Raw genomic sequence first — 24,864 nt, forward strand, 5'->3', positions numbered from 1 at the left:
TTATTTTTTAAAACATGTTCATATTGGCCAGGTGTGGTGGCTCACACCTGTAATCCCAGCACTTTGGGAGCCCGAGGCAGGCGGATCACCTGAGGTCAGGAATTCGAGACCAGCCTGGCTAACATGGTGAAACCCCATTTCTACTAAAAATACAAAAAATTGGCTGAGTGTGGTGGCGCACACCTGTTATCCCAGCTACTGGGGATAACAGGAGGCAGGAGAATCGCTTGAACCTGGGAGGTGGAGGTTGCAGTGAGCCGAGATCACACCATTGCACTCCAGCTTGGGCAACAAGAGTGAAACTCCGTCTAAAAAAAAAAAATTCATATCAAAGGGAACAGTCTTAGTATGGGTCTTTCCTAATGGATGAGAAACTTGAAGTTTGTTTTCACATACCCCTTTCTATGGTTATTTAATTTGGTATTTTCATGGTTAGTATTTGAGAGCATAGGCAAGTCAGTTATTCTATGCCCTTGCCTTTAAGATACGAACATACATAAATGCTAAATATGTTAATATCCAGGTTTTAAAGATTTTGAGACTTAAAGATTCTACTGCTTGTTAACAATATTTAATATATTTATTTATACCTTTCAGTACTTAAGTCATTTAAGAGAGGTATATTTGCTTGCTCTGCTTTTGCTGCTTCTGTCTGAATTCTTCCATAATTCCTTTAAGCTATAAAGGATATAACTAATGCTACGTAATGTATGAGGTTTTTTTTTCCTCCTCTATTTTTTTAAAATTGTGTTTTAAAAACACAAGATCTATCCTCTTAACAAATTTTTAAGTGTGCAATACAATGTTGTCAACAATCAGCACAATGTTGTACAGCAAACCTGTAGAACTTTTTTATCTTGCATGACTGAAACTTTATACCTATTGAACAGCAACTCCCCATTTCCTCCTTCCCCCAGCCCTGGTGACTACCATTCTGCTTTCTATTTTACTACTTTAGATACTTCAGTAAGTAGAATCATACAATATTTGTCCTGTGAGTGGCTTATTTCACTTAGCCTATAGTCCTCGAGTTTCATTCGTGGTATAGCATAATGACATATAGGACTTCCTACTTTTTTAAGGCTAAATAATATTCCATTGTATTTATTTTGTTTATTTATTTGAGACAGAGTCTGGCACTGTGGCCTGAACTGGAGTATAGTGGCCCGATCTCAGTTCACTGCAACCTCTACCTCCCAGGTTCAAGTAATTCTGTCACAGCCTCCCATGTAGCTGGGATTACAGGCGCTCGCCACTGCACCCAACTAATTTTTTGCATTTTTAGTAGAGATGGGGTTTCACTGTGTTGGCCAGGCTGGTCTCAAACTCCTGGCTGCTCTCAAAGGCTCATGATCTGGCCGCCTCAGCCTCCCAAAATGCTGGGATTATAAGCGTGAGCCACCACACCGAGCCCCCATTGTATTTATATGCCACATTTTCTTTATCTATTCATCAGTCAATGGACATTTAGGTTTTTCCAACTGTTGACTTGTGAATATTGCTTGGGTGAACATAGGAATGCATATATCTCTTTGAGATACAAATTTCAGCTCTTTTGGATGAATACCCAGAAATGGAATTGTTGGAGTGTATGATAGTTCTAATTGTAATTTTTGGAGGAATTTCCATGCTGTTCTTCATAGCAGCTGTACCACTTTACATTCCCACCAATAGTGCACAAGGGTTCCAACTTCATATCCTTGCCAACATTTGTAATTTTCTGTTTTTTTGTTTTTTTTTTTTTTTCATAATGGCCATCCTAACAGGTATGTGGTATCTCACTGTGTTTTTCATTTGCATTTGTCTGTTGATTAGTAATATTGAGCATCTTTTCATATACCTGTTGGCTATTTGTATCTCTTTGGAGAAATGTCTATTTAAGTCCTTTGCCCATGTTTTAATCAGGTTGTTTTCTTGCCATCAAGTTGTAGAGTTCCATATACATTTTAGATATTAAATATGGTTTGCAAGTATTTTCTGTTACTCCATAGGTTGCCTTTTCACTCTATTGTTTCCTTTGCTGTGCAGGGCTTTTTAGTTTGATGTAGTCCCACTTATCTATGTCTGCTTTGTTGCATGTGGTTTTGGTGTCATATCAAAGAAATCATTGCCAAGACTAATGTGAAGAAGCTTTTCCTCTATGTTTTCTTCTAGGAGTTTTACAGTCTCAGGTCGTATATTTACAACTTTAATCCATTTTGAATTGACTGTTGTGTATGGCATAAGATAAGGGTCCAATTTCATTAGTTAGCATGTTGCTGTCTTGTCTTCTCATTTTGTTAAACAGACTATCTTTTTCTCATATTGTTTTCTTGGCACATTTGTAGAAGATCAATTAACTGTAGCTTCATGGGTTTATTTCTAGGCTCTCAGATTGGTTCCATTGACCTATGTGTCCAGTTTTATGCCAGTACCATACTGTTTTGATTACTGTAGCTTTGTAATATGTTGTGAAATAAGAAAGTGGCCTCTAGCTTTGTTCTTTCCTAAGATTGTTGTGGCTATTTGGTATCATCTGTGGTTCTGTATGAATTTGGGGATTGTTGTTTCTATTTCTGTAAAAAATGCCATTGGGACTTCGATAGAGATTGCATTAAATCTGTCAACTGCTTTGGATAGTTTGGATATATTAATATTAAGTCCTCTAATCCATGAACACAGGATACCTTTTCATTTATTTGTGTCTTCTTTAATTTCTTTCAGCAACATTTGTAGTTTTCAGTGTACAAGTCTTTCACCTCCTTGGTTAAGTTCTTTCTTCAGTATTGTATTCTTTTCAATACCATTGTAAATGGGATATCTTTCTTAATTTCCTCTTCATATGGTTCATTGATAGTGTATAGAAACCACAACTGAATTTTTCTATGTTGATTTTTTATTCTGCACCTTTACTGAATTTGTTAATTCGTTCTAACTTTTTTGGTTAATTTTTTTCTTTATTATTTCCATTAATATAGTCATAATTCCATGCCAATAATAAAATGGTATAATTAAAACAGAAAAGTGATGTTCTCAAGAGGTCTTCCATTGAAGCTATTTGAACTATGGGCCAAATAAACATGGTACCACCATTCACCAGGTGGCAGCTTGTCTCAGCTGCAAAGTACCCAAGGGAGAAAAATTAATGTCTTGATTGCTGCACTTGTGAACCTTGATTTATTATTTTATTTATTTTCTTTTTAAAGTTTTTAAATTGACATATAATAATTGTACATATTTATGGGGTACATAGTGATGTTTTGATACATATAATATATAGTGAACAGATCAGGTTAATTAGCTTATCTACCACCTTAAGCATTTATCATTTCTTCACATTGGGAACATTCAATATCCTTCTTCTAGCTATTCGATACTATATAATATATTATTGTTAACTATAACCATTCTACAGTGGTATAGAACACTAGCACTTGTTCGTGTTATCAAACTGTAATTTTACATCTTTTACAAGTCTCTCCCTATCCTTTCCTTCCTCCTACCCTTCACAGCCTCTAGTACACTCTGTTCTAGTTTTTACTTCTATGAAATCAATTCTTTTTAGCTCCCACGTATAAGTGAAAACCTGCAGTGTTTAACTTTCTGTGCCTGGCTTATTTCACTAAACATAATGTTCTCTAGTTCCGTCCATGTTGCTCTGAATAACAGAATTTCATTATTTTTATGGCTAAATAGTTTTCCACGGTGTATATATACCGCATTGTTGGGCACCCAGGTTAATTTCATATCTTGGCTGTTGTGAAAAGTGCTGCAATGAATATGAGAATGCTGTTGTCTTTTCAATATACTGATTTCCTTTCCTTTGGATAAATTCTCAGTAGTGGGATTGCTAGATCGTATAGTAGTTCTATTTGTAGTTTGTTGGGGAACCTCCATACTGTTTCCCATAGTAGTTGTAAAAGTTTACAGTCCCACCAACAGTCTATAAGAATTTACTTTTCTCCACATCCTCACCAGCATTTGTTAACTTTTGTCTTTCCAGTAGTAGCCATCCTAACTGGAATGAGATGATGCCTCATTGTGGTTTTGATTTGCATTTTCCTGATGATTAGTGATGTTGAGTATTTTTTCATATATTTGTTGGCAATTTGTATGTCTTCTTTGGAGAAATAGCTGTTTAGATCATTTGCCCATTTTAAATTTAAATCAGGTTGTTTGTTTTGATGCTGTTAAGATGTTGAGTCCCTTGTATAGTCTGGATATTAATCCCCTGTTGGGTGAGTAGTTTGCTAATATTTTCTTGCATTCCGTAGGTTGCCTTTTCACTCTGTTGTTTCCTTTGTTTTGCAGAAGATTTTAGTTTAATATAATCCCATTTGTTTATTTTTGCTTTTGTTGCCTGTGCTTTTGAGGTCTTATTCATAAAATCTTTTCCCAGACCAGTGTCCTGAAATGTTTCCCCTATGTTTTTTCCTAGTAGTTTTATAGTTTCAGGTCTTACGTTTAGGTCTTTGATCTATTTTGAGTTGATTTTTGTATAGGGTAAGAGTTAGGGGTCTGGTTTCATTCTTCATGCATATAGGTATCCAGTTTTCTCAGCACCATTTATCGATGAGACTGTCTTTCTCCGACTGATGTTCTTGGTGCCTTTATTAAAATATTAGTTGGCTGTAGATACGTGGGTCAATTTCTGAGTTACCTATTCTGTTCCATGGTTATATGTGTCTCTTTTTATGCCAGTACCATGCTGTTTTGGTTACTACAGTTTTGTAGTACATTTTGAAGTCTGGTAGTGCAGTTCCTCCCGCTTTGTTATTTTTGTTCAGGATTGCTGTGGCTTCAGAGTCTTTTGTGGTTTCATACAAATTTTAAGATTTTTTTTCTTTTTCTATAAAGAGTGTAATTGGTATTTTGATAGGGATTGCATTAAATCTGTAGGTTGCTTTGGATAGTATGGTCATTTTAACAATGTTCTTTCAATCCATGAACATGGAATGTCTTTCTGTTTGTGTCCTCTTCACTTTTCTTTCATCAGTATTTTGTAGTTTTTCTTGTAGAGGACTTTTACCTCCTTGGTTGAATTCATTTCTAGGCATTTTATTTTGCTTTTCGTAGCTATTGTAAATGAGATTGCCTTCTTGATTTCTTTTTCAGCTAGTTTGCTGTTCATATATAGAAACGCTACTGAGTTTTGTTTGTTGATTTTGTATCCTGCAACTGTATGGAATTTGTATATCTGTTCTAAGGGCTTTTTGGTAGACTCTTTTAGGTTATTTTTAGGTTTTTCTGTATATAAGATCATGTTGTCTGCAAACAGGGACAATTTCACTTCCTTCTTTTCACTTTGGATGCCTTTTATGTCTTTCCTTTGTCTAATTGCTCTAGCTAAGACTTTCACTACTGTGTTGAATAAGAGTGGTGAGAGTGAGCATTGTTGTCTTCTGCCAGTTCTTAGAGGAAAAACTTTCAGCTTTTCCCTATTCTACTGATGTCTAATTTTTTGTTGTTGTTGAATCTTTAGTGTTTTCTACATGGATGATCATTTCACTGTGAACAGAGATAATTTTACTTCTTTCTTTCTGATTTGGATGCATTTTGTTTCTGTTTCTTGCCTATTTGCTCTGGCTAGAACTTCCAGTACTATGTTGAATAGAAGTGGTGAGAGTAGGTATCCATGCCTTGTTCCTGATCTTAGAGGAAAAGCTTTCAGTTTTTAAATACTGAATATTATGTTAGCTGTGGACTTTACATATATGGCCTTTATTATGTTGAAGTAAATTCCTTCTATTAGTAGTTGAGTGTCTTCATCATGAAACAGTGTTGAATTTTGTCAAATGCTTTGTCTGCATCTATTGAGATCGTGTAATTTTTATATTTTGTTCTGTTAATGTGTTGAATTACATTGATCAATTTTTGTGTGTTGAATCATCCTTGCATCCCAGGGATAAATCCCCCTTGGTCATTGTGTATGATCTTTTTAATGTGCTGTTGAATTTGGTTTGGTAATATTTTGTTGAGGATTTTTACATCTGTTTATTAAGGATATTGGTCTGTATTTTTCTTATAATGTTTTTGTCTAGGTTGGTCTCAGGGTAATCCTGGCCTTATAGAATAGCTAGCATATAGTTTATAGTTGGATTTTGTTTATCCATTCAGGTACTCTGTCTTTTGGGGAGTTTATTAATATTTAATGTAATTATTGCTAGCAAAGGACTTACTATTGCCATTTGTTAATTGTTTTCTGTCTCTCTTGTACCTCTTTTGTCTCTCCCTCTCAGCTGTCTTCCTTTATGGTTCATTGGGGTTTTTTTTGTAGTGATATACTTTTATATCTTTCCCATTTTCCTCTGTATGTCTTTTATAGGTATAGGTCATGGTAAAACAATTTGTTTTAAGCTGATAACATCTTAAGTTCAATCACATATAAGAGCTCATTTTTGTTCTCTTGAATTGTTTTTTTGTTTGTTTTTTTTTTGTTGTTGTTGTTGTTTTTTGAGACAGGGTCTCACTCTGTTGCCCAGGCTGGAGTGTGGTGGTGTGGTGTGATCGTAGTTCACTACAGCCTCAAACTCCTGAGCTCCAGTAATCCTCCTGCCTCAGCCTCCCAAATAGCTGGGACTTGTAAAATTGGCCAGGTGTAGTGGTGCATGCTGTTTGCTCACAAGTAGCACATGCCACTCTGTCTCTTTTGTAAAGACAGTGTCTCACTGTGTTGCCCAGACTGATTTCAAACTCCTGGACTCAAGCGATTCTCTCACCTCAGCCTCCCAAAGCACTGGGATTACAGGGGTAAGCCACCGCACCCACCCTCCCATGCCTAATAGGTAGAATAATTTCTCTTATTTTTCTGAGGATATTAGTTATGGTTTGTTGAAGTTTTTTCCTATTTGCTTTCTTTTCTTTGTTTGTTGTGTTCTCTCTTTCACATTAGAGGATTTCCTAAGATGCCTGATAATCGATGCCCAACTTTATAAGTAGGAACTAAAAAGCAGATTGGAATCTCTGAGCACACAAGTGGTACTTGTTGACTTTGAGCTTCACTTTAAAGTGGTCTGGCTGGACCATTTGTTAGATAAATTCCTTATCCCAAGTCCGTGTTTTTATATATTTCCTCCTAGGACTTACCAGTTTTCCCAGAGAAGACTGTTCCGAAATCTTTCTTATGAGGGTACTACCAGCATTCTAGGAGCCAAATGGCAGAAAAGGTCTGGGAGGACCTCAACATTTAGTATGCATTCGTTCTCTTAGTCTCCTTGCTTTCAGAAACAGGGTTCACATCTTCAGCCATGTATGGCATTCCCCATCTTCTGACAATGAGCCTCAAGTATTCTACCAGAGTCGGCAAGTTATCTTTTACCCCATAGCATGTTGTGAGGGAGGGTATTTAAAAATCATATTGGCTTTTAGACAGCTTTCAACTGACCTGCCTTATTTTAACCCCATCCCTTCACATTTATTTCTGAAAGTAAGTGAAATTATCAGTTCCTGTATTTAAGGATTCTTAAGTGGTGACAGGTGTGTTCTTGGCTTTCTCCACTACCAGTTTAAAATTCAACTTTCTTCAGTGTGCTGAGTTGGTTCCTGCTCATCCAATTATTTTTCATCTTCCAGATTATTATTGCTGTTGTCTCCTTTTCTTGTTCCTCCTGACCTTGTTAGTTTGTGTTTTTTGTTTTTTTTTTAAGTGCCCATAGTTTTAGAGAGTTTTCTGGATGGAATGAAATTAAATGAATGTGTTCAATCCACCATTTTTATGTGAAACTAATTGTAATCATAATGAAAGAATTGCCTTACGGCTGGGCATGGTGTCTCACGCCTGTAATCCCAGCACTTTGGGAGGCCAAGGCGTGTGGATCACCTGAGGTTGGGAGTTCGAGACTAGCCTGGACAACATGGTAAAACCCCATCTCAACTAAAAATACAAAAATTAGCCAGGTATGACTGTAATCACAGCTACTGGGGAGGTTGAGGCATGAGAATTGCTTGAACCCAAGAGACCAAGATTGCAGTGAGCCGAGATTGCGCCACTGCACTCCAACCTAGGTGACAGAGTGAGACTTGTCTCAAAAAGAAAAAAAAAAAAAGAATTGCCTTACCTCCTTTTTATGATATTTTGGTTGATTCTCAATTTGTTTTAGGTGTTATACCTGAAGAACCTTAGCCCTCGGGTGACTGAAAGAGATCTTGTGTCATTGTTCGCTCGGTTCCAGGAGAAAAAAGGACCTCCAATTCAATTCCGAATGATGACTGGACGAATGAGGGGCCAGGCTTTTGTCACCTTTCCCAGTAAGTAGTTTCATCCAGATGATTACTCAGTTGCCCCTCAGTTCGCTAGAGACTACCTATAACCTCTCTAATTTAGATATAGTCCTTTGATTTCTCCACAGCATGTGAGAACAAGAGAAGGAACAAAAAATATGTTTTCAGTATTTCTTTCTCTTTCCTCTCCTCCATTGACAGTGCATGGCCACACTACCCCAGTGTCCTCAGGTTTTCCCAGTCTTGGTACTTCCTTCTTACCCTACCAAAATCTGTACTCCCTTTACTGACAACAGTATTTCTGGTCCAAGTTATAATTAGATTACTCATTAATTAGTGTATTAGTATTCTGATCAGAACACATGTACTTGCCTTATGCACTGTTCCTTTAGGACTAAGTGAGCACAAGCTAATATACTAATTTATTACTTATTCATAATTAGTAGATGATGATACAGTCTTCTAATTATTATTTGCATATTAATTAATGCATAGCTTCTAATCCAACGGGAAGAATAATATAAGAATTTCAGTTTCTGTGACAGACCAGATAATATGTTGTTTTGGGGGAAGGCTTTGTAGCCTTCATTGTACCTCTCATTGTCCCTAAAGTATCGTCATTTCTAAATAGCCTATTAATCTATATGTAGGCAAGTGGTTTTACACATGAGTACTGCCAAACTCCCCTCCATTGTTTTCATACAGTCTTGTGTCATCTTTCCTATCATACTGAAAGTTTCTAAATGCTCTGTAACTGTGGTTTTCAGTCTTGTCAAGTGTAAGAACCCCTTTTAAATTTAAAAACAAGTTTATGGGCGCCCCACATAATACGATGTATTAATTGAAAAAATACATAATAAAAAGGCTTTTAAAGCAAATACTTTAAAATGTATAGCTGTTTTACTAATCTTGAAAGCTATACACTTAAAAAAATTTGTAGTACATATATATATGAAACAAAATTGGTCAGTCTACTTGTCTACTTATGATTCCACAAACTCCTGGCCATAAATCATCCCTTCCTTATTTCTTACATCCAGACTCTTAGACCCATAAGTTGAATACTCCTGGCATATGTATATATTCTCACATTTCAACCTTCCATATGCCTACAAGGGTTCTTATACTTATTTATCCCAATAAGGTGGCCCAGAACCACTCTCCCACTGAAAAAAAAAAATAGAAGTAGCAAAGTGCTCTCAATAACATAACTTTTTTTGCGTTACTCATTTTGAAAATGATTGATTCTAATAATACCTATAATCTGTTACCTAAGGTAGAGGCTTATATATAATTACTAATAGCTTAGACTTCTTTAGCACACTACCTATATTTTTGTTTCTCTACTTATTTCTTTGAATTAGGAGACACCCTCAAACACCCATTTTGAGTTATTATTATTATTATTATTATTATTTTTAGTCATTAATTTAATTTTGCTGAATAATGCAAATGGGAGATTATAGAAAAAATGATAAAAATCAAATGACTATATGGCCTTATAGCTTACATTTAACTCCAAGGCAAAATAACCTAAACTAGACCTGGAATAGAATTGAATTGTTCAGTCCTATGTAAATTGAAATTTTTTCTTTCTCTTTTAGATAAGGAGATAGCATGGCAAGCATTGCATCTAGTAAATGGATATAAACTACGTGGGAAAATATTGGTGATAGAGTTTGGAAAGAACAAAAAGCAACGGTCAAATCTCCAAGCGACTTCTCTCATATCATGTGCTACAGGTAGCACTACAGAAATCAGTGGTAGCTAGAATATATATAGATTGTGGGTCCTGGATGGTCTTTCTTGAATTGGAATCTTGGATCTAGGATTTATGTATAGACACCAGTTTGTTTGGAGTTGAAGAGGAAAAACTAACTGAGGGAGGGGAAAAAAAGTAATTAGGACAACCCCTTTCAGCTTTTGGAGAGAACTGGTAGAAAACATTTTCTTTTATATAATTGAAGACTATATAGGACAGATGATATGCTGAATATGAAGGGTAGAGTGCAAAGAGTATTATTTTCTCAGGATAAATTAAAAGGGATTATTCCTAAGGATTTTTTAAAATCTTTATAATTTTTCTGGGGTCCTCAATATTTGTCTCTAGAGATAACATTCTTTCTTAGACTGCTTCCTATATACAGAAACAAAAAACTAATTAAATGTTGAAATATTTATTTACTAGAGGCCATTTGTCCATATTTCATCCACCTAGTAAATAAAAGAGCAGGACCCCAGGCCTAAGCATCAACAAATGCTATTAAGTCAGAACTATCAGCAGTAATAGTAGGTAGTTTCATAAGTCAGTGGACATATTTAATGAATGCTTCCTCCACAAGTTATCAGTCTTCAAAAAGCTATATATTTTTCTAGTGAAATATTTTAGATCAAAATGTTGTTGTTCTCATAGCCATTTAAGCTACCAACCATTGAGTAGCCATTGAATTCAAAGCAATAAACATTGATTAAGTGTCTAATATATGTTAAATATTAGGCATATGAATTTTAGAAGAGGAACATACTAGCAAAGAATACCAAAGGGAAATGGAAAGAAAGAGTTCTCTAGAAAAGAGGATGCCAGTCACAAATCCCCCAGTTGTTTGTTTATGGTTGCTGGAAAATAAAAAGACTATGCAGAGAGGAAGTAGTACAAATTGGAGTCAGACCTGTACAGCCACACTTAACATTGTGTGACCTTGGCAAGTCACTTAATCTGAGCCTCCCATTTTTCATCTATAAAGTAAGGATAATAATGCTACTTACCTCAATGGGTTGTGAAGATGAACTGAGATATTATCCAGGCTGAAGAACAGAAAGAAAAAAAATGAATAAAATTAAACAAGAGTATAGAACCCGTGTGACACCATTAAGCATTCCTACATATTTCTAATAGGAGTATAGGAAAAAAGGAAGAGAAAAGAAGGAGCAGAAAAATATTCTAAGAAATAATGGCTCTAAATACCCCCAATTTGATGAGAGACATTAACCTATACATCCCAGAAGAAAAAGAAATTACAAACAGATACATCATAAGAAAAATGCTAAAACCCAAAAACAAAAAGAAAATCTTGGCAGCAATACGAGAAAAATGAGCCATCACTTACCAAGGAACCCAAATAAAATTAACAGTTGACTTTCCCTCAGAAACAGTAGCAGTGGCAGTGGAATAACACATTCAAAGTGTTCAGAGAAAATAACTGTCAACCAATAATCCTATATACAATAAAACTGTTTTTCAAAAATGAAGGTGAAATAAAACATCTCTCATAATCAAAAACCAAGAGAATTTGTTGCTGGCAGACCTGACTTACTGGAAATACAAAAGGAAGTTCTTCAGGCTGAAAGCAAGTGAACTCAGACAGTAATCTGAATCTACACACATGCAGAAAAAGAGCACAGGCAAAAATAATTATGTAATTATCAGAAACAATCTATGCATTTTTCTTTTTTCTCTTAACTAATGTAAAAAACAATTGTATAAAACAATATGTATATAGTTGCACTGTTTGGCCTATAACATATAAAATATAATATATTTGCCAATAACAGGACGAAGAAGCTGAATGGAAGCAAAACTGTCTTGTACTAAAGAACTGACTCCAGATAGTAACACAAATCCACAGTAACAAATGGAGAGAATGTGAAATAGGAAATAAGAAGTTTAATATAAAAAAACTATAAACATACACTTATTCTTCTCTCAGCTTCTTTTAAAGATGTAAAATTATATTAAGTAATTAAAATAATGTGTGTTGGGTTTATAATGTATAGAAATAACCTGTATAACAATAATACCACAAAGCAGGGGATGGGTTTATATAGGAATAGGGTTGTTACATTGGAATTAAGTTAGTACTTACCTGAAGCCTATTCAGTTTAGTCAAGATGTGTATGGTAAGCCCTAGAGCAACCACTAAGGAAATAACTTTTAAAAATCAAAAATATTATTAAAGAAATATAAATATCACATTATGAAATACTCAGTGCAAGAGAAGGAATGGAGAAGCAAAAAACTTGAGGCATATCAAAAACAATAAAATGGCAGTCATGAATCTTCCTGTATCAAAATAACAATAAATGTGCATGGATTAAACAATACTATAAAAGGCAGAGATGTCAGAAACAAGTCTGATTCAACTTCGTGCCATCTATTGGAGACACACTTTAGATTAGAAGATAGATTAAAAGTAAAAGGATGGAAAACAAATATATCACACAGACAACAGCCATAAGAAAGCTGGAGTGGCTATTCTAATACCAGACAAAATAGACTTTTAAAAAAAATTACTGGAGATAGAGTAAAATGTTACAATGATAAAAGGGTCAATCCATCAGGAAGATGTAACAACTATAAATATATATGCACCTAACGGTACAGCCCAAAATACATGAAGCGAAAACTGAAAGGAAAGAAGAAATAGGTAAGTCCATAAAAAGAGTTGGAATATTCATTACCCCTTTTTCAATAATAGAGCACCTAGACAGAACATAAACTAGGAAATAGAAGACTTGAACAACATTGTAAGGCAAATTGACCTTAAAGACATCTATATAACTTTCCACCCAACATCAGAATACATATTCTTCTCAAGTGCATATGAAACATCTCCAAAGTAGGCCATAAGTTAAAACATAAAACAAGCCTTAATAAATATAAGGGGACTGAAATCATGCAAAGCGTGTCCTCTGACCACATGGGACAAAGTTAGAAAACAACGGAAAGTTGGGAAACTCACAAATATGTGGAAATCAGACATACTTGTAAGTGACTGGCTGGGTGCAGTAGTTCACACCTGGAATCTCAGCACTTTGGCAGGCCGAAGTGGGAGGATGCCTTGGATCCCTTGAGACCAGGAATTCAAAACCAGCCTGGGCAACCCATCAAGACCCTGTCATTACCAAAAAAAAAGAAGAAAAAAAAACTGTGTCAAAAAAAATCATAAGGGAAATTACAAAATTCTTTGAGATGAATGATAATGAAGACACAACACACCAAAACTTACAAGATGCAGCTAAAGCAGTGTTTACAGGGAAGTGTATAGGTGTAAATGCCTATACTTAAGAAGAAAGGCCGGGCACGGTGGCTCACGCCTGTAATCCCAGCACTTTGGGAGGCCAAGGCAGGCGGATCACGAGGTCAGGAGATCTAGACCATCCTGGATAACACGGTGAAACCCCGCCTCTACTAAAAATACAAAAAATTAGCCGCGTGTGGTGGTGGGCACCTGTAGTCCCAGCTACTCGGGAGGCTGAGGCAGGAGAATGGCATGAACCTGGGAGGTGGAGCTTGCAGTGAGCCAAGATTGCGCCACTGCACTCCAGCCTGGGCAACGGAGCGGGACTCTGTCTCAAAAAAAATAAAAAAAGAAGAAAGACCATAGCACTAACCTCATTTTACACTTTAAGACCCTGGAAAAAGAAGAGCAAACTAAACCTAGAGCCAGGAGAAAGAAGGAAATACAAAAGATTAGATGAGTATAAATGAAATAGAGTAAAAAAAAACTAGAGAAAAATCAATGAAACCAAAAGTTGATTCTATAAAAAGATCAATAAAACTGACACACCTTCTGCTAGACTGAGCAAGAAAAAAGAAGAATCAAATTACTAAAATCAGAAATGAAGGAGAGAACATTTCAACTGAACTTGTAGAAATAAAAAAGATTATGAAAGCATATTATGATTAATTTTATGTCAATAAATTATCATAGATGAAGTGTACAAATTCCTAGGAAGACACAAACTGCCAAAACCAACTCAGAAGTAGAAAACTTGAATAAACCTATATCAGGTAAATAGGTTAAATGAGTTTTTTAAAAGATACCCACAAAGAAGAGCCCTGGCTGAAATAGCTTCTTAAATGAATTCTACAAAACTTTTAATGAAAAATTAATACAAATTCTTCACAAACTCTTTCAAAAAGTAGAAGAGTGGTGAACACTTCTGACACATACTACAACATGGAAGAACTCAGAATATGCTCAGTGCAAGAAGCCAGTCACAAAAGACTACATGTTATATGATACTATTTATATGTAGTGTCTAGAATTGGCAAATACATAGAGATAGAAAGTGGATTAGTGGTTGCTTAGGGCTAGCACAGAGTTGGGGGGAATGGGAAGGGCTGGAGGTAACAGCTGAAGTGTATGAAGTTTCTTTAGAGGTTGATGAAAGTGTTCTAAAATTGGTCATGGTGGTGATTTCACAACTCTGAATATACTAAAAACCAGGAATTGTACACTTTAAATGGGTGAATTGTGTGGTTTATGAATTATATCTCAATGAAACTCACGAAAGTAGGGATGTCCATCAGTAGGAAAATGGGTAAATAACTTATGGTACGTTTATTTAGTACAATACTATGCAGCCATTAAAATAGTGAAGTGTATCTATGAATATATTATGACCTATACTCATGTCCAAGGTTGTGTATTAAGTTAAAAAACAAGATGCAGAAATATGTATAGTACAAATACATTTTTATGCAAAAGCATTCATTTATGTATCATATGTATGTATATAAATATTTCTGAATAAATTTACGAAAAAGCTGGGAAATAGACATAGAAAGTTGTAAACCTTTGGAAGTGGGATTGAATAGGCTGAAGGAGGACTTTTACTTTGTAAAATTTTTAAAGTGGTGTCATTTTGGGGTGATTTTTACTTTTTTCAGTGTTTTTTTTTTTTTTTTAACTAAAAAGAAATTTAAAAAAAAAATATTCTGCCAATGGCATGGCTTCCAGAATATTTTTCAGGCCTACTCTGGGGATATCATCTGACTATACTCAGGACAAACTCCTATTCCTTTGATATACTGCTCACTTAGGATTAACAGTCCAATTTCAGACATAGTTAAGTGACAAGGAATAAATTATCCTGATATAGCCTCTGATGCATGTTACCAGGGGCATACTTCTAAGCTGGACTTTTTAGAAGGAACTGTTTCCTATTAGGTAGAAAATCTCACCTCTGCTTTTTACTAGACCTACAGACCACTGCAACTGAGGAACATAAAAATGAAGGATATCCTTCAGCTGGTGCATAGATAAACTGTAGTATATCCATGCAATGGAATCCTACTCAGCAATAAAAACTAATGAAATATACATGCAACCACTTGGATGAATCTTAAATGCATTTTACTAAGTAAAAGAAGCCAAACTCAAAAGGCTACTTACTGTTTGATTTCATTCATATTATTTTCTCAAAAAGCAAAACAATAGGAATGGAGAAAAAACTTCAATGGATGTCAGGGGTTAAGGTTGGAATGCTCCTTGACTACAAAGTGGTAGCACAAGGAATTTGTCTTAATAATTGAAATTTTCTGTGTCTTAATTGTAGTTATGTAAGTGTATGCATTTGTCAAAACCCATAGGCTTATACACTAAAAAGGATGAATTTTACTGTGTGTACTTTTTTTAAATAAATGTTATTTTTATGGAGGAAAGAAAAACTTGGAGAGACAGTCATTTCTATTAAGTAGTGTTTTTATTCTGTGGTCTTTTGTTTACAGTTGAAAACTTAAAGCCACTTTGCTACTTTTCTTATTTTCTGTCCACAGGTCAGCAGAAATCATCAGTTAGAAACATCCATAGGCCAGGCACAGTGGCTCATGCGAGTAATCCCAACACTTTGGGAGGCCAAGGTGGGAGGATCACTTGATGCTGGGAGTTCAAGAGCAGACTGGGCAACATAGCAAGACTGTCTCTAAAAAAAAGAAAGGAAAAAATTTGTATACACATATACATATAAGGCCACCATTTTAAAAAATAAAAAGACAAGCTGGAAAATATATTTATCCCATACAAGGAGCTAATTTCTTAGTGTACAATGTATATAACTTTTTAGTATACAAAACAAATCCAATAAAAAAGTGGGAAAAGGAAATTTGTTGAAAAGAAAATATAAATGACCAATAAACTAAGACAAATGCTCAGAGTAGTAATGCAAATTAAGACAGTGGGCTCTCATTTTCAAAAAGCCTTTTGGATTTATAGAAAAGTTGTAAAAATAGTGAGAGAGTTCTCATATATCCTCACTCAACTAATGCTAACATCTTACTTAACTGTAGTGCAATTATCAAAATCAGGAAACTAATATTGATACAACACTATTAACTATATTAGACCTTATTTGAATTTTGCCAGTTGTCCCATTAATGTCCTTTCCTGATCAAGGATCAAATCTAGGATCCCACATTGCATTTTGTTATCTCCTTATTCTGTTCCTATTTGTGACAGTTCTCAGTCTGTCTTTGATGACCATGACAATTTTAAAGAGTACTGGTCAGTTATATTGTATAATGTCCCTAATGAGGGTCTGTCTGATGTTTTTTCATGTTTTGTGTTTTTGGTGAGAATGCCACCAAAGTGATTTTTAGCCCTTTTTAGTGCATTATATCAGGACGTATTTGATGATAATTTTTAATACTGGTGATGTTAACCTTGATCATTTGGTTAAAGGGGTGTTTGCTGGATTTCTTTACTGTAAAGTTACAGTTTTCCTCTTCACAATTACTAAATATATTCTGGATGATGCATTGAGACTGTTCAGATATTCTATTTCCCATCATACTTTTGCCCACTAATTTTAGCATTCATCAATGGTTCTTGATAGCAGCAATTATTAAGGTAGTGTTTACCTAGTGGGGATTGTCTTAGTCTGTTTGTGCTACTATAACAACAACAAAAAATGGAGGCAGGGTAATTTTTAAAGAACAGATACTTATTTCTCACAGTTCTGGAAGCTAGGAAGTCCAAGATCAAGGTGCTGGCAGGTTCAGTGTCTGTTGAAGGCTATTCTCTCCTTCCAAAATGTGTCTGCTGAAGGCTATTCTCTCCTTCCACTTTGTTGCTGCATCCTCCAGAGGGGAAGAACACTGCTCCCTTTTATGGCAGAAGGTACAGAAGGGTAAAAAGGGCAAATCCCTTTTTATGATGTCATTGATCCCAATCATGAGGGCTCTACCCTCATGACTTAATCATCTCCTAGAGACCTGCCTCTTAATACTATCACATTGATCACACTGATGATTAAGTTTCAGCATATGAATTTGGGGAGGCACATTCAGACAACAGCAGTGATTTTCTTTTTTTTTTCACTCTCTATATTGAAATTCTTTAAGGAAGATGTCCCATCTCCTGCTTATTTTCTCATGTATTTATATCAGCATGGATGTTTATTTTACTCTATGGCTTATAACCTAATATTGTCATTGTTTTGTTGCTCAAATTCTTCTACCTTTGGCCATTAGGAGCTCCTTCAGGTTGGCCCCTCTATTCTTAAACATTTCCCATTTTCTGCCCACTTCCTTGTTTTGTGGCACCACAAGGTGTTCCAGGCTCATTTTGTTTTTTCCCTACCCTAGCACTGGAATTAATCATTTCTGCATTGATTCCTACTTCCTTTTATTGGGAAATGATTTTTAGAAACCAAGATCTGGGCACTAGATGTTGATTTGCCATTTTTTAACCTGTCAGAGTGTCAGATATAAAGATTGATAACACTAAATGTTGCCAAGGGTATGGAAAATAGACACTCTTGTACACTTTGGATGGGAGTATAAATAAGTATAACCTTTGGGGAGGGCATTTGGCAGTATCTATTAAAATTTTAAGTATGTAGATCTAGAAAATCTACTTTTTGATCTCCATTACGTAGAAATACTTACATGTGTTCAAAGAGATAGGCACAAGAATACTCATTGCATCATTATAATAGCATAAACCTGGAAACAAAATTTCATCAATAGGGAACTGATTGGTTTAAAATTAGGTACAACTGTGCAATAAAATATCATGTTGGCAGTCAAACGAGAACTTCCTCATTGTTTGTTTAATTTAATTTAATTTTAAGTTCCAGGATACATATGCAGGACGTGCAGGTTTGTTACATAGGTAAACATGTGCCATGGTGGTTTGCTGCACTTAATCAGCCCATCACCTAGGTATTAACCCCCACATGCATTAACTATTTATCCTGATGCTCTTCCTCCCCTTTCCCCTCAACTCCCACCCCACAGGCCCCAGTGTGTGTTGCTCTCCTACCTGTGTCCATGTGTTGTGCACTTTAAAATTGTCTAGATGGTTACTTTTAGCCGCCCGTTCAGAAACCTTGTGCCACCGAGCCACCCAAGCGCTCTTAAATTTCCTCGCTACCTGTGGCTACAAGGTTTCCAAACCAAAGACTCAGCTCTGCTCACAGCAGTTTAAATACTTAGGGCTAAAATTATCCAAAGGTACCAGGGCCCTGAGTGAAGAATGTATCCAGCCTATACTGGCTTATCCTAATCCCAAAACCCTAAAGTAACTAAGAGGGTTCTTTGGCATAACAGGTTTCTGCCGAATATAGATTCCCGGGTACGGCGAAATAGACCGTTATAAACACTAATTAAGGAAACTCAGAAAGCCAATACTCACTTAGTAAGATGGACACCTAAAGCAGAAGCGGCTTTCCAGACCCTAAAGAAGACCCTAACCCAAGCCCCAATGTTAAGCTTGCCAACGGGGCAAGACTTTTCTTTATATGTCACAGAAAAAAATAGGAATAGCTCTAGGAGTCCTTACACAGGCCCGAAGGATGAGCTTGCAATCCATGGCATACCTGAGTAAGGAAATTGATGTGGTGGCAAAGAGTTGGCCTCATTATTTACGGGTAGTGGCAGCAGTAGCAGTCTTAGTATCTGAAGCAGTTAAAATAATACGGGGAAGAGATCTTGCTGTGTGGAATCTCATGATGTGAACAGCATACTCACTGCTAAAGGAGACTTGTGGCTGTCAGACAACTGTGAGGAAAGTAATTAAAATCATAAATCCCCATGGCCCTCCCTTATCATATTTTTCTCTTTACTGTTATCTTACCCCCTTTGACTCTCACTGCACCCCCTCCATGCCGCTGTATGACCAGTAGCTCCCCTTACCAAGAGTTTCTATGGAGAATGCGGCTTCCTGGAAATATTGATGCCCCATCATATGAGTTTATCTAAGGGAAACCCCACCTTCACTGCCCACACCCATATGTCCCGCAACTACTATAACTCTGCCACTCTTTGCATGCATGCAAGCAAATACTCATTATTGGACAGGGAAAACGATTAATCCTAATTGTCCTGGAGGACTTGGAGCCACTGTCTGTTGGACTTACTTCACCCATACTGGTATGTCTGATGAGGGTGGAGTTCAAGATCAGTCAAGAGAAAAACATGTAAAAGAAGTACTCTCCCAATTGACCTGGGTACATAGCACGCCTAGCCCCAACAAAGGACTAGATCTCTCAAAACTACATGAAACCCTCTGTACCCATACTCGTCTGGTGAACCTGTTTAATACCACCCTTACTGGGCTCCATGAGGTCTCGGCCCAAAACCCTACTAACTGTTGGATGTGCCTCCCCCTGCACTTCAGGCCGTACGTTTCAATCCCTGTCCTGAACAATGGAACAACTTCAGCACAGAAATAAATGCCACTTCCGTTTTAGTAGGACCTCTTGTTTCCAATCTGGAAATAACCCATACCTCAAACCTCACCTGTGTAAAATTTAACAATACTATAGACACAACCAACTCCCAGTGCATCAGGTGGGTAACTCCTCCCACACGAATAGTCTGCCTACCCTCAGGAATATTTCTTGTCTGTGGTACCTCAGCCTATTGTTTGAATGGCTCTTCAGAATCTATGTGCTTCCTCCCATTCTTAGCGCCCCCTGTGACCATCTACACTGAACAAGTTTTATACAGTCATGTCGTTCCTAAGCCCCACAACAAAAGAGTACCATTCTTCCTTTTGTTATCGGAGCAGGAGTGCTAGGTGGGCTAGGTACTGGCATTGGTGGTATCACAACCCCTACTCAGTTCTACTACAAATTATCTCAAGAACTAAATGGTGACATGGAACGGGTTGCGAACTCCCTGGTCACCTTGCAAGGTCAACTTAACCCCTAGCAGCAGTAGTCCTTCAAAATCGAAGAGCTTTAGACTTGCTAACTGCTGAAAGAGGGGGAACCTGTTTATTTTTAGGGGAAGAATGCTGTTATGTTAATCAATCTGGAATCGTCACTGAGAAAGTTAGAGAAATTGGAGATCAAATACAATGTGGAGCAGAGGAGCTTCAAAACACCGGACCCTGGGACCTCCTCAGCCAATGGATGCCCTGGATTCTCCCCTTCTTAGAACCTCTAGCAGGTATAATATTGTTACTCCTCTTTGGACCCTGTATCTTTAACCTCCTTGTTAAGTTTGTCTCTTCCAGAATCGAAGCTGTAAAGCTACAAATCGTTCTTCAGATGGAGCCCCAGATGCCGTCCGTGACTAAAATCTACTGCGGACCCCTGGACTGGCCTGCTAGCCCATGCTCTGATGTTAATGACCTTGAAGGCACCCCTCCCAAGGAAATCTCAACTGCACAACCCCTACTATGCCCCAGTTCAGCAGGAAGCAGTTAGAGCGGTCATCAACCAACCTCCCCAACAGCACTTGGGTTTTCCTGTTGAGGGGGGGACTAAGAGACAGGACTAGCTGGATTTCCCAGGCTGACTAAGAATCCCTAAGCCTAGCTGGGAAGGTGATTGCGTCCACCTTTAAACACGGGGCTTGCAACTTAGCTCACACCTGACCAATCAGAGAGCTCACTAAAATGCTAATTAGGCAAAAACAGGAGGTAAAGAAATAGCCAATCATCTATCACCTGAGAGCACAGCGGGAGGGACAATGATCAGGATATAAACCCAGGCATTTGAGCCAGCAATGGCTATCCTCTTTGGGTCCCCTCCCTTTGTATGGGAGCTCTGTTTTCACTCTGTTAAATATTGAAACTGCAAAAAATAATAATAAAATAAAATAAAATTGTCTAGATGGTAAGTTTTATGTTATGTGTGTTGTCCACATTTTTTAAAAGAGCAAACTTCTTATCATAGTCTACAAAGCCCTATATCAGATCTGGCTATTGACCACCTCTCTGACCTCTTCTCATACTACTCTGCCCTTACACATACAGCAGACATATTGGCATTCTTTCTTTTCTAAGAAGTCAAGCTTCTCCTTACCTTAGCATCTTTGTTCCCTTTGCCTAGAAAGTTGCCCCCCACCAACCCACAACCCCATATGTACACATGGCTGCCTCCTTCATCAGGCCAAATGTCACTTCCCTTAGAAAAGCTTTCTTTGGCTACCTTATTTATATAGAATTTCACCAACTCCCCTCTCAGTCACCTTCTGTCTCATGACCCTGTGTATATCCTTCATACCACTCAACATTATGTGAAATTATCTTACCAATTATTTTCATACTTGATTATCTATTCCCCTATTAAAATATGACCTCCCAGAGGCCGGATGCAGTGGCTCACACCTGTAATCCCAGCACTTTGGGAGGCTGAGGCGTATGGATCACTTGAGGTCAGGAGTTTCAGACCAGCCTGGCCAACATGGTGAAACTCTGTATGTACTAAAAATACAAAAATTAACTGTAAATCGCTTGAACTCGGGAGGTGGAGGCTGCAGTGAGCTGAGATGGCACCACTGCACTCCAGCCTGGGTGAAGAGTGAGACTCTGTCTCAAAAACAAACAAACAAACAAACAAAGGATATGACCTCCAAGAAAGTAAAAATATTTTTTAGTTGCCATGTTTCAAGCATCTAGAATGGTGTCATATAGTTGCTTAATAAACAATTGTTGAATTCGTGAATGAGAAGATACACTTGACACATTAGCTAATTCTTACAGTCTTTCCCTCTTCAAACAATTATAGTGAAAAACTTACATGCCAAAAAATATTTCTCCTGTAATACCTGAGCAACCATGGATGTCTTCTGTTCTCTGGTGGAATAAGCTTGTCCATAGTGAGTAGGGTCATCAGTCACAAGTACACTCAAGATTTTGACTTTCTCTCTGAGAATTTAACTTTCCTTTTTGGCCCAAACTTAAAGAATCAGAATATGAATCCTAAAAGTCCTAGCATTATATGGACTACTATTTGAAAAGTTCAAATGATTCTTGTAGTGAGATAATAATAGTAAGCATAACAATTTACTTACCATTGCTATGCTAACATGTTTTATATAAGTATATCATACAATCTCATCGTTTTTACAAAAACCCTCCCTTGATGTCCTCCCAGCTGGCATCCCATTTCTATACTCCCTTTAATAGTAAAATTTATCCAGAGTTGTTTATACCTTTGTAAAGGCTCACAAGTCTGGCGGGGGCTTTGAGTAGACCCAATTGCAACAGCAGTTCCAATAACATGAAAACAGCTGCGAGGAGCAAAAGGACCCCCAGTATTTCTACCACCTGCATGAGTCTAGTAAGACAGGACACTTGCACAAGTCAAGAAAAGCTGCCTTACTACCCAAAGATAGGCAGCAAGGATAAACAGAAGCCTAGGATCCAGGGTGAGCCGGTCTCTCAAAGGCTCAGGAAAGTGCCCAAGGTGGTTGGAGTCTTGTCTGCACGTACCCTACATTGCACAACAGCTGAGTGACCCCAAAAGTGCTCTGCTCTGGATTTATATATTCTGGATGCCACTTGTCCCACTGAGCACAAATGTTGCAAAACAAAGACATAGCTCAGTTTTTTTCACACTTCAACTAAGAGGAAGAGTGGGAAGAACTAGGTTGGCTGAGGTCATCCAGGCACCTGTCCTAGTATAACCTCTTTATCTCCAATTTTCCTCCGTAACTCAGTTTAGTGAGGCTTTTGGCCCTACCAGTTTACTGAAACAACTCTTCAAGGCCACCAGTTGCCAAAAGATGTAATGGCCGTCTTTTTGTCCCCGCTTAACCTATCAGAAGTATTCAACACAGTTGATCACTCCCTCCTTGAAATGTTTTCTTCACCTGGCTACTGTTACACTTTAGTCTTGTATATCTACGTGTATATCTAGCTGCCTACATGATACTTCCACTTAGATGCCTAATACACATGTCAAACTGAGCTCATCCAAAACAGAAATCTTGATACGCTTCCTATTCAAAAACTGGTTCCGTTCCCAATGTTACACCTCCCTAAATGATCCAACTATTCACATGACTGCTAAAGGTAAGAATATTGAAACAACTGTAGTGCTTAGAACAGTACTTGACACATAGAAGGTGAACAATAAATATTAATTGAATGAATTAATAAAATTAATACAATTCTCATAAGCCCATTTCTACTTGATGTAATGGAGTGCAACCCTGCAGGATATAGAAGATAGGAACATACCTCCCTCCTACTGTGATAACAATATATGTATATATGTATGTGTGTGTGTATATATATACAGAGAGAGAGAGAGAGAGAGAAAGAGAGAGAGAGCGCGGGTGGGGGGAAGTCCTTTCTATGTGAGTGGAGATTAATGACCACTTTCCTTCCATGGGCATCTGCTGAGTCTGGGTATGGGCTGGTAATTGTTTTTTGCCATAGGCAGAGAGACTCTGCTCAGGAGATAAAAGCAGTAGAACTTTTGACAGCCTCATGAGCTGACATGAAAGATCAGAATTTGGAGAAGCCTCAAACTTGAAGTCAGGTTTCACCTTGGTTTCTCCCCACTGACTCTTCTTGCGCACTGGAGTAGCACTGGAGCCTCAGAGGATGGGCTGGAAAGTCAGAGATAAATCTCTTGCAGTCTCATGATTTATAGGAGACAAAGTCTGGGTATGGAAAAGATTATCTCCCAAAAGGGAAGAATCTATTTTCAGATTTTGCCCTCAAGAATTTCAGTTAGGACAGAGTGGAACTAAACCCACAACCCTGTGACAACCTAGCTCTGTTTCTAATTGGTTTGAAGTGATTACTCCTCACCCATTTGCCTGACAAAAGAGTCTTCTCTCTCTAGGAGGAAAAAAAAATCACTGATATCAGAATCTATAGTCACTTTTGCACAATTTTCGTTATTCTGGAGGCTAAACCAACTCCATCATGGAAGCTAATCCACCATGCTGGCTTCCAATTAACCCCTGTTCCAGGAAGGCCTCCAAGATTTCCAGTTTATCTATTGTTCCTTGTTTAAGAGCAGGTTCTTAACCATAAATCCTGTCCTTAGGTCAAACAACTTTGATATTATTATACTTCAACTGTCCTACATAGCCCTTCTGAACCACTCCCTCCCCAGTGGTATATAAACTCTGGGTCTAAGGGGTAGTGGCACAGGAATCCACCATCTTGTCTCATCGCCACCTGAGACAGACATGGCTTCTGTTCATAAGTCACTGTTAAATGTTTCTTTCTAAGAAACTGGATTTGTCAGCCTCTTTCTTCAGCCTCTCAGCTTTCTTGGACTTTGGGAAAGGTTTGCATAGACTTGTCTGCTGCAAAACAAGCATATCAAAAGATCATGAGACATATGAAGAAACAGGAAAATGTGACCTATAATCAAAATGAGAACAGTCAGTATGAGTAGACCCACTAGTGATCCAGATGTTGAATATACTGATACATGATGCAGCATGGCTGTACCCCAAAAACATGCTAAATAAAAGAAGCCAGACACAAAAGGTCACATATTTTTTATTCCACTTATATGAAATAGCCGGTATAGATAAATCCATAGAGACAGGAAGCAGATTGGTGGTTGCCAGGGTCTATGGGTAGAAGGGAATAGGGAGTGAGTACTTAACAGATATAGGGTTTACTTTAGGGGTGCTGAAAATTTTTTGGAACTAGAGGTGGTGGTTGGACAACACTGTGA

At 37.3% G+C, this 24,864-nt stretch overlaps 1 protein-coding gene and 1 pseudogene across 6 annotated transcripts in view; both read left to right on the forward strand.

Annotated features, from left to right (window-relative positions):
- LOC105490439 (RNA binding motif protein 41) overlaps positions 1-14,888 on the forward strand; it is a 54,536-nt gene extending 39,648 nt beyond the window's left edge. For all 6 annotated transcript variants that reach the window (XM_024795618.2, XM_071088455.1, XM_011756048.3 and 3 more), the window contains 2 exons: positions 8,079-8,226; positions 9,804-14,888. In XM_024795618.2, coding sequence (XP_024651386.2) covers positions 8,079-8,226; positions 9,804-9,970 — 315 coding nt within the window. In that variant the 3' untranslated portion in view covers positions 9,971-14,888. The remainder of the gene's footprint in view (positions 1-8,078; positions 8,227-9,803) is intronic.
- A 150-nt stretch (positions 14,889-15,038) lies between these two features.
- Positions 15,039-21,039, forward strand: LOC139360639 (syncytin-1-like; annotated as a pseudogene).
- Positions 21,040-24,864: the final 3,825 nt, after the last annotated feature.

Source organism: Macaca nemestrina, chromosome X, assembly GCF_043159975.1.
Source record: "Macaca nemestrina isolate mMacNem1 chromosome X, mMacNem.hap1, whole genome shotgun sequence".
NCBI lineage: Eukaryota > Metazoa > Chordata > Mammalia > Primates > Cercopithecidae > Macaca > Macaca nemestrina.